Source organism: Solanum dulcamara, chromosome 3 (assembly GCF_947179165.1).
Source record: "Solanum dulcamara chromosome 3, daSolDulc1.2, whole genome shotgun sequence".
NCBI classification, from domain to species: Eukaryota; Viridiplantae; Streptophyta; class Magnoliopsida; order Solanales; family Solanaceae; genus Solanum; species Solanum dulcamara.
This window is the reverse complement of record NC_077239.1, coordinates 77,179,876-77,190,922: the sequence shown is the minus strand read 5'-3', so window position 1 is coordinate 77,190,922 and position 11,047 is coordinate 77,179,876. Positions and strand designations below refer to the sequence as shown.

The 11,047-nt window shown below is 36.5% G+C and overlaps 2 protein-coding genes across 2 annotated transcripts; both read left to right on the top strand.

The window, feature by feature from the left end:
* Positions 1-525: 525 nt before the first annotated feature.
* LOC129883060 (putative calcium-transporting ATPase 13, plasma membrane-type) lies at positions 526-4,025 on the top strand. Its single transcript, XM_055957609.1, has one exon. The coding sequence runs from the start codon at positions 794-796 to the stop codon at positions 3,872-3,874; it is 3,081 nt and encodes a 1,026-aa protein (XP_055813584.1). The 5' UTR covers positions 526-793; the 3' UTR covers positions 3,875-4,025.
* A 3,178-nt stretch (positions 4,026-7,203) lies between these two features.
* On the top strand, positions 7,204-10,448 carry LOC129883059 (putative calcium-transporting ATPase 13, plasma membrane-type). The gene has a single exon (XM_055957607.1). It carries the CDS (start codon positions 8,092-8,094, stop codon positions 10,369-10,371), a length of 2,280 nt encoding a protein of 759 aa, XP_055813582.1. The 5' UTR covers positions 7,204-8,091; the 3' UTR covers positions 10,372-10,448.
* The last annotated feature ends 599 nt before the right edge of the window (positions 10,449-11,047 follow it).

Sequence of the window (11,047 nt, the reverse complement as noted above, 5' to 3'; positions counted from 1 at the left end):
ATAAAAAGGCTTATCCATTCTCTTCGTTGGAATATCATATTCTATGTACACGATCAAAATTTTATTATTTTATATATATATCGTAAATGATGAGTTCCTTAGTGAAAATTAGAACTTTGCCACCGAACTAGACCGATGAGGTTTGGATTTCAAATTTGTCGGAAAGATTAGGTTAACCAATTTGACTACAGAAATATATCTATGTTGTAGGTATGTTTGATAGTTCAATATTAAAGAAAAAACCTCCTAAAGCTTGCATATTTCTACTTTAGTTGCTAACAAGGCTCTATGATTTAAAATTGTGGTCCCACTTTTTATTTTAAGTTATTATCGATGATGTAACGCTCAATTCTTATATTTTGAAATTTTACATTTGAAATTTAAAACTTCATAATGTTATTCTGAAATTTTACATGTGAAACTTGAAACTTCATGACAACAACTATTTGTGAATTTACCCAAAAATAGTACATACTCTTAGCGTGGAAGGGAGCTGGATTTGCTTGGAAATTAAAATATACAATGACCACCAACGGAAACATACATAAAGTCAATAATTCCCTACGAGGGGCAAAATTTTAGCTACCACTATAAGAGGGACAATCATGAAACAAACTTTGTTCATCCAATTCCAAATACAATTGAATCTTTTCTCTACCACCTCTATTATTTTGTTTCGTATATCAATTAACTACGCCTCAATCCTAAACAAGTAAAGTTTCGTCATTCGTCATACATACAACAAACATTCACTTCATTACGCTTGAATTTTCCACCTTTATATAGACTGTCTATGATGTTTCAAGCAAACTTGCATTACCTCTGTATGGACATTACACTTGATTTTCCATCTGAAGTTGATTTCTCCAGCAAAAAAAGATGGCATTTAGCTTTTGCTACTATCTTTTGTTCCAGAGCTTTTAAAATTAAGACCAGCACTAAAGCACTACATGGAGCTGCCTACAATCCAAGAAAAGTACTTCGTGTATCGACAGATACAATCGCGATTGATGTAGTTCAACAGCACCCTTTTTTCTCAGGCATTGATCAGTCAAGTCTAGCTAAGCTTGTCAAAGATAAAAGCGTTGACGAACTTGCTAACCTTGGAGGTGTACAAGGTGTTGCTGCTTCTCTTAAAAGTGATACAACTAATGGTGTAAGCGGAGATCCAGAAGACGTTGCAAGTAGATATGAGGCTTTTGGAAGCAACACGTATCGTAAGCCACCTACCAAGAGTTTCTTAATCTTTGTTTGGGAATCATTCAAGGATCCCACCATCATTATACTTTTGCTCTGTGCTGCTCTGTCTCTTGGATTTGGAATTAAGGAGCATGGACCGAAAGAAGGATGGTACGATGGAGGGAGTATTTATGTCGCTGTGTTTCTTGTCATTGCTGTTTCGTCTATTAGTAATTTTAGACAAAACAGACAGTTTGATAAGCTTTCTAAAGTGAGCAAAAATATTCCAGTAGAAGCTGTTAGAAAGGGGAGGCGCCAACAGATATCGATATTTGAAATTGTAGTTGGAGATGTCATTTGCTTGAAGATTGGAGATCAAGTCCCTGCTGATGGGATTTTCGTAGAAGGTCATTCTTTACAAGTGGATGAATCTAGCATGACAGGGGAAAGTGATCATGTAGAGATTAACCTTGGACAAAATCCATTCTTGATTTCTGGCACGAAGGTTGTCGATGGCTATGGAATGATGCTTGTGACATCGGTTGGCATGAACACAACCTGGGGTGAAATGATGAGCGAAATCAGCAGTGATTCTAACGAGCAAACACCTCTCCAAGAACGACTCAACAAGCTCACTTCAACAATAGGTAAAGTTGGTTTGCTAGTTGCTTTCTTAGTTCTTGTTGTCCTATTGGTAAGATACTTTACCGGGACCACAAAAGATGAGAATGGGAACAAAGAATTCAATGGGAGCAAGACATCATCCGATGATGTGATCAATGCTGTGGTGGGAATTGTTGCTGCTGCTGTAACCATTGTTGTTGTTGCGATTCCTGAAGGGTTGCCTTTAGCTGTTACACTTACTCTGGCTTATTCGATGAAGAGAATGATGGCTGATCAGGCAATGGTGAGGAAGCTCTCCGCATGTGAGACGATGGGCTCTGCCACCACCATCTGTACAGACAAAACAGGTACTCTTACATTAAATAAGATGACTGTGACAAAGTTTTTCTTAGGCAAAGAGCTCGTGAAGGCGGAAAGTCATACATCAATTTCAGCAAAAGTTCTTGAATTATTCAATCAAGGGGTTGGATTAAACACTACAGGTAGTGTTTACAAGTCCTCCGACCCATGTTCCAGCTTCGAGTTCTCAGGCAGCCCTACTGAAAAAGCTATTCTTTCGTGGGCTGTTATGGAACTGAACATGGATATGGATCAAATCAAAAGAAATTTCAACATTCTACATGTGGAAGCTTTCAATTCGGAGAAAAAGAAGAGTGGTGTCCTGATCAAGAACATTACTGATGGCACAATTCATGCACATTGGAAAGGTGCTGCTGAAATGATTTCAAGAATGTGCTCTCATTACTATGATCTAGAAGGGAACGTTAAACCCATTGAGGAATCAGACAGGGAAGAATGTGATAGGATAATTGAAGGAATGGCTGCCAGTAGCCTTCGATGTATCGCATTTGCTCACAAGCAAGTGCTAAAAGCTGGTCAGGAGGATCATGAGCATATGCATGGACATCATGTTCCAGACAACTCTTTCATTCTTTTGGGCTTTGTTGGCCTAAAAGATCCATGTCGACCTGGCGTGAAGAAAGCTGTGGAAGCTTGCCAAAATGCTGGTGTGAACATCAAGATGATCACTGGTGACAATGTGTTCACTGCAAAAGCCATAGCAACAGAATGTGGGATTCTTCATCCTAAACAGGAAGTAGATGAAGGAGCAGTCATAGAAGGTGAAGAATTTCGCAACCTAACAGATGAAGTACGGATGGAGAGAGTGGAGAAGATACGCGTGATGGCAAGATCATCCCCTTTTGACAAACTTTTAATGGTGCAGTGCTTGAGAAAGAAAGGTCATGTGGTCGCGGTCACAGGTGATGGAACGAACGATGCACCAGCTTTAAAGGAAGCAGATATAGGGCTTTCTATGGGGATTCAGGGCACTGAAGTGGCTAAAGAGAGTTCCGATATTGTCATCTTGGATGATAATTTTGCTTCAGTTGCCACAGTTCTGAAATGGGGAAGATGTGTCTATAACAACATCCAGAAATTCATCCAATTTCAGCTCACAGTAAATGTGGCTGCGCTCGTGATTAATTTTGTAGCAGCTGTTTCATCTGGTGAGGTACCACTCACAGCAGTACAGTTGCTATGGGTGAATTTGATCATGGACACATTAGGGGCATTAGCACTTGCGACAGAGAAGCCAACCGAGGAACTCATGAAGAGGAAACCAGTCGGTAGGACTGCACCACTTATCACCAACGTTATGTGGAGGAATCTAATGGCTCAGGCCTTATATCAGATTGCTGTTTTATTGACCTTACAATTCAAAGGAGAATCGATCTTTGGTGTCAACAAGAAGGTAAACGATACGTTGATTTTCAACACGTTTGTTCTTTGCCAAGTGTTCAATGAATTCAATGCGCGAAACCTGGAGAAGAAGAATGCCTTTGAGGGAATACACAAGAACACGTTATTCATGGCAATCATCGGAATTATTTTGGTTCTCCAAGTGGTGATGGTGGAGTTTCTAAAGAAGTTTGCAAATACAGAGAGGTTGAATTGGGGGCAATGGGGTATTTGCATTGGATTTGCAGCTGCATCTTGGCCAATTGGTTGGCTTGTCAAGTGTATAACTGTTCCGGAGAGACCAATTTTCAGTTATCTCAGGTTAAAATAGATGTTCATTTTTTTGGGTCCATAAGCTAGTTTATTGCAATGGTATTAGTTAGTTGTTAAATGGTTGATGTATGTCGCATTCATTTATTATTCACTACTTGTATTACTCTATGGTATGATTTTAAATAAAGAGTTGGACAGAATTCTTCTAATACAATTACAAGATGACTTAAAAAGTTTTAGAAAGCATTTAAAACTTTAGTACTTTGTTCTTAAGATGTGTTTCTTTTGGAAGGATTGAACTAGACTTTTTCCATCGCCTCAGAGGTGAACGAGCCCTGACGTAACAAGTTTAAGAAAGACAAGTAGCAAATTATTTCCGTCAGCCTTTATAAGGCTTGGGAGCATGCTGAAATTGATAGACGTCTAATCCTGCAGTACCCATCGATTTTTTACAAAGAGCATAGATTTGCAGTTCAAAATTACTAAAATATCAACAAAATATCAAATTCTGAACAACATTTTTAAAAGTGCTATGGAATCACCTTAAGAGTTTAACACATCTAGAAGTACATCTAGAAGTGTCAAGTCCAGAGTTTCTTCTCCCTTTGCCTCTCCAAATTTCCCCACTTCTAAGTAGTAAAGACTAAAGATATTCAACAAATAGACTGAAAAAAAACTAAAGTTAATTTTTTGGAACAAAAAAAAAAACCTTAGATTGTTTAGGAAAACTTCTAGAATGATCTATTGTAGTATAAAGTTATCCCGATTTTTCTGGTAAATGTATCTAGAATAATTTCTAGAAGCATTCCACACAAGTATAAATAGAGATAGCATTAAACATTTGTAATCAATCCAAGAAAAACCAACTCAGGCCAATTCTACTTCTTCCATTACAAAGTTTTTTTTATCCAAAATCTTCTACTTTTATAGGTTCCTTTTGTTTAGTTGAATCTTTCGATCCTAGATAACGATATTGGACTAACATAAGGTTTTCCCAATTATATTTTTGTTCAGGTATTCTCTACATAGACAAAGTCGATTCACACCTCGTCAATCATCATAGAATTCAAAATGCAACAAAACTTGTTTTCAGGTTGATCACAGGGTTCAGAAGTAGAAAATGTGTGAAATATCGATCCCGATGGATCAGAAGAGATGTTAGTTTGTTACCTCTTTCAGTTTTTGCAATATAGACTGGTCGCCGATGCAATGCCTGAGAATTTTCAGTCAGAAGTGCTTTCCGGCACCGTTCATTTTGTCTCTCTCTTCCTTAATTGGCCTACTCAGTCTCATCAATTTGGGAATTGGAAAGTTGAAAGATCAATGAAATGATGTGAGAATGAAATCGGGCTGTCTCAAATCGGGCGTTTGTTTTTGAGCAAGATACAGTTAGTTAAACTCTTGCATAGTTGATTAAATTTGTCATTTTGTATCTAAATGATTTTCTAAGTATATTTTTTTTGTGTAAAATTTTAATGATTAAATTGATAATAATTAATAATCAATAAATTAATAATTAATAAGCAGTATGTTAATGATTTTATAATAATTTAGCATGTCTATAAATTAATAATTGATAAGTCAAATTAATAAACTTTAAAACCAAATCGGACGGCCTAGTTTCTACCTTATGGGATTCAAGCTCCAATATTTTAGTCTATTTAGTTTTTCGATAAAATTCTATGTGATCGTAAAACACAAAGAAAAATGTTACCTAAAGAATTAAGATTTGAATAATTAAAATTAAGATGTAAAAAATAACCATACTTGATAACTTAGAATTAAATAATTAAGATTTAGATTTGTATTAAAAGCAAACAAATAAAGCGAATATCTCTTCTTTGTTTTTTTCGTGAATGATCGAAACAACAATATATTTTATGTAATTTCACAAGTAAAATTTAGAAAGAGTGGATTCTTGATTTATAAATTGCTTCTAAATATTATTGGTGAAATTGACATATATCAAAACTAGGTAAATGGCATTAATTATATAGTGAAACGAATAAATGGCTACTGCATAATACCGCACACGGATCATATTGTCGACATGACCAATTTGTAACAAAAAGAAGCCTAGCTACATAATGATAAGTATTCTTAATAGTTAAGTTAAAATACACTAATTAATTTATCATAACTTAGCTTATTGGTAAGTCATTTATGTCTCATCACCCTTGGGGTCTAGTACTTCTCAGAATTACTCATATCTCAAAACCTTAGTGTATTAGGTTACCCATTTTATCAAATAATGTGAAGTGAGAAATTTATCTAAATAAAAAGTCATGAAATAGTACAATAATTAAGAGATCACTATCAGTTAATTTGCTACAATAAATGATAAAAATTACCTGATTGTGTAAAAGATATTTTACACCGACGATGTAGATTATTTGAACTCTATTTATATCTACTTATATAGTAGTGTAAAGTTCCCATTAAACTCGAATTACATATCTTGGATCATGTATATTATATATACAATTAGTATAACTATATACAACATATATGTTTTGTAGTTGACTGTGTTTAAAGTCGTAGTTATCTCAAAATTCAATCGTATAACTTAATTGGGAAAGTTGAACAAAATGTCTAGAGTCAAACTTTCTTATCCAAAATAATAGAATTATCAATTATTACTAAAAATAGCCATTCAGCACTTTTTGACTTTCAAACGAAGTGCATTTCATTTCTTTGCTTACGTTTTCTTCACTGCTTTTATTATTACCTTCCTCCTTCCAACCATTCATTAAAGTATTCCTTCTTTCTTCATTAAAAAATTTAGTCATAAAAACTTTTTTCAAATCTCAATTTTAGAATTTATCTTCGTGCAAACACGAATCCTTTCGAGTGAATTATATTTCAAAAGACTCGAGACTCAAAATATAGAAAGGAGCTCATATTCAAAATTTAGGACTATTTAAAGGAAATTTGATTTGGTCGGAATTAAAATATATATATATATTTATATAAACAATGCATATAAACATATATACATATCGAATACATAGTTATACATCATATTTATATAATTAAATATTATTTATACTATATCGATATATTAGATATACGTATAATCATTTTATTGATTAATTTTAGTCACACGAACAATTATGTAAGAAGCCCAGTTTAATTACATGTAAAGTTTCCATATTTAGGTGTGATTTTCCCATTACACACCTTGGAATTGGATCATGGGCCGCAAGAAAATAGAGGAGGATCCATACATATGCATTTTCAGAGGAGACGCAAAGGCGGTAAACGGAAACATCCATGAAGTGCAGTCAACAAAACTTCATCGACTTAATTACGCGGTGCATCAAAATTCACAACTTATATATATAATAAGAATAACTTACAGGGGATTATTAGTACTTCACTCCAAAACACAATCAATCCTATTCATAAATTGTTTATTATACACATTTACCAGCATCCAACATGTTTCAAGAAAACTTGCATTACCTCTGCATGAACATTGAAACTGATTTTCTAGCAGAAATTGAATTATCCAACAAGAAAAGATGGCACTTAGCTTTTGCTACAATCTATTGTTCCAGAGCTTTTAAAATTAAGGTATCACCTGCCCTTGTGCCATCTTATAGTCATGGATCACCTGCCTACAATCCAAGAAAAGTAATTCGTGTATCGACTGATTTAATCGCGATTGATGTAGTTGAACAACACCCTTTTTTCTCAGACATTGAACAGTCAAGTCTAGCTAAGCTTGTCAAAGATAAAAACGTTGACGAACTTGCTAACCTTGGAGGTGTACAAGGTGTTGCTGCTTCTCTCCGAAGTGATACAACTAATGGTGTAAGCGGAGATCCAGAAGACGTTGCACGTAGACATGAGACTTTTGGAAGCAACACGTATCGTAAGCCACCTACTAAGAGTTTCTTTATCTTTGTTTGGGAATCATTCAAAGATCCCATCATCATTATACTTTTGCTCTGTGCTGCTCTGTCTCTTGGATTTGGAATTAAGGAGCATGGACTGAAAGAAGGCTGGTACGATGGAGGGAGTATTTATGTCGCTGTGTTTCTGGTCATTGCTGTTTCGTCTAATAGTAATTTTAGATAAAACAGACAGTTTGATAAGCTATCCAAAGTGAGCAAAAATATTCCAGTAGAAGCTGTTAGAAAGGGGAGACGCCAACATATATCGATTTTTGAAATTGTGGTTGGAGATGTCATTTGCTTGAAGATTGGAGATCAAGTCCCTGCTGATGGGATTTTCGTAGAGGGTCATTCTTTACAAGTGGATGAATCTAGCATGACAGGGGAAAGTGATCACGTAGAGATTAATATCAGACAAAATCCATTCTTGATTTCTGGTACTAAGGTTGTCGATGGCTATGGCATGATGCTTGTGACATCGGTTGGCATGAACACAACCTGGGGTGAAATGATGAGCGAAATCAGCAGTGATTCTAACGAGCAAACACCTCTCCAAGAACGACTCAACAAGCTTACTTCATCGATTGGTAAAGTTGGTTTGCTAGTTGCTTTCTTAGTTCTTGTTGTCCTATTGGTAAGATACTTTACCGGGACCACAAAAGATGAGAATGGGAACAAAGAATTCAATGGGAGCAAGACATCATCCGATGATGTGATCAATGCTGTGGTGGGAATTGTTGCTGCTGCTGTTACCATTGTTGTTGTCGCGATTCCTGAAGGGTTACCTTTAGCTGTTACACTTACTCTGGCTTACTCGATGAAGAGAATGATGGCTGATCAGGCAATGGTGAGGAAGCTCTCTGCTTGTGAGACGATGGGCTCTGCCACCACCATCTGTACAGATAAAACAGGTACTCTTACATTAAATAAGATGACTGTGACAAAGTTTTTCTTAGGCAAAGAGCACGTGAAGGCAGAAAGTCATACATCAATTTCAGCAAAAGTTCTTGAATTATTCAATCAAGGGGTTGGATTAAACACTACAGGTAGTGTTTTCAAGTCCTCCGACCCATGTTCCAGCTTCGAGTTCTCAGGCAGCCCTACTGAAAAAGCTATTCTTTCGTGGGCTGTTATGGAACTGAACATGGATATGGATCAAATCAAAAGAAATTTCAACATTCTACATGTGGAAGCTTTCAATTCGGAGAAAAAGAAGAGTGGTGTCCTGATCAAGAACACCACTGATGGCACAATTCATGCACATTGGAAAGGTGCTGCTGAAATGATTTCAAGAATGTGCTCTCACTACTATGATCTAGAAGGGAACATTAAACCCCTTGAGGAATCAGAAAGGGAAGAATGTGATAGGATAATTGAAGGAATGGCTGCCAGTAGCCTTCGATGTATCGCATTTGCTCACAAGCAAGTGCTAAAAGCTGGTCAGGAGGATCATGAGCATATGCATGGACATCATGTTCCAGACAACTCTTTCATTCTTTTGGGCTTTGTTGGCCTAAAAGATCCATGTCGACCTGGCGTGAAGAAAGCTGTTGAAGCTTGCCAAAATGCTGGTGTGAACATCAAGATGATCACTGGTGACAATGTGTTCACTGCAAAAGCCATAGCAACAGAATGTGGGATTCTTCATCCTAATCAGGAAGTAGATGAAGGAGCAGTCATAGAAGGTGAAGAATTTCGCAACCTAACAGATGAAGTACGGATGGAGAGAGTGGAGAAGATACGCGTGATGGCAAGATCATCCCCTTTTGACAAACTTTTAATGGTGCAGTGCTTGAGAAAGAGAGGTCATGTGGTCGCGGTCACAGGTGATGGAACGAACGATGCACCAGCTTTAAAGGAAGCAGATATAGGGCTTTCTATGGGGATTCAGGGTACTGAAGTGGCTAAAGAGAGTTCCGATATTGTCATCTTGGATGATAATTTTGCTTCAGTTGCCACAGTTCTGAAATGGGGAAGATGTGTCTATAACAACATCCAGAAATTCATCCAATTTCAGCTCACAGTAAATGTGGCTGCGCTCGTGATTAATTTTGTAGCAGCTGTTTCATCTGGTGAGGTACCACTCACAGCAGTACAGTTGCTATGGGTGAATTTGATCATGGACACATTAGGGGCATTAGCACTTGCGACAGAGAAGCCAACCGAGGAACTCATGAAGAAGAAACCAGTCGGTAGGACTGCACCACTTATCACCAACGTTATGTGGAGGAATCTAATGGCTCAGGCCTTATATCAGATTGCTGTTTTATTGACCTTACAATTCAAAGGAGAATCGATCTTTGGTGTCAACAAGAAGGTAAACGATACGTTGATTTTCAACACGTTTGTTCTTTGCCAAGTGTTCAATGAATTCAACGCGCGAAACCTGGAGAAGAAGAATGTCTTTGAGGGAATACACAAGAACACGTTATTCATGGCAATCATCGGAATTACTTTGGTTCTCCAAGTGGTGATGGTGGAGTTTCTAAAGAAGTTTGCAAATACAGAGAGGTTGAATTGGGGGCAATGGGGTATTTGTATTGGATTTGCAGCTGCATCTTGGCCAATTGGTTGGCTTGTCAAGTGCATACCTGTCCCAGAGAGACCAATCTTTAGTTATCTTAGGTTGAGTTACTTGAAAGCCTTGTTTAAATGAGTAGATTTAGGTGTTCACTATGTAGTTTTTTCATAAGCTAGTTAGTTCCAATAATAACTGTTTGATTAGTTGATTTATGTTACATTCCATTATTTATATTAAAATTATAGTGTACTTTGTTCATGATTGTCAACATATATACCTGAGCTGATAAAATATTCAAAGATTTGAAGCTTTAGACTGGCATTTGCAATTTCCTTAAACACCTTCTACCCAATATCAGATATCTCTCCTCTGACACGAGTCCTAGTCATGGCTCGAGGGTCTACTTCCTAGCTTGCTTCCGTCGTGTGATTTGCACTTCTAATTGGTTTCGTCCATTCCTAATCTTGATGAATGGCTTATGAAAGGGTCAGTCAAATGGTTTGGTTCCCGTTCGCCATCCTCACTCATGGTTCTTTTGATCTTCACTAGCTAATAGTAGCTTTTGTGCTGACTATAGGTATTAAGAAATTCATTACATATCTTTAAAAAAAAAAAAGTTGACCGTAAACTCAATTACTATTGTATATTAATTTGAGGTCACCTTAAGAGTCATAAATTTCAATTCTTGAATCTGCATCTAACGTTTTCAAAAAAATAAAAAAATAGACAAACTAAGTTTTCTGTATTCACATGACATTTGTGAAGTTCTAATTCAACAAAACTTGATTCAAAAGTAGAGAATTGAGTTTGC

Coding starts and splice junctions, on each gene's coding strand:
- LOC129883059 (XM_055957607.1), top strand. CDS start 8,092: ATGACAGGGGAAAGTGATCACGTAGAGATTAATATCAGACAAAATCCA.
- LOC129883060 (XM_055957609.1), top strand. CDS start 794: ATGATGTTTCAAGCAAACTTGCATTACCTCTGTATGGACATTACACTT.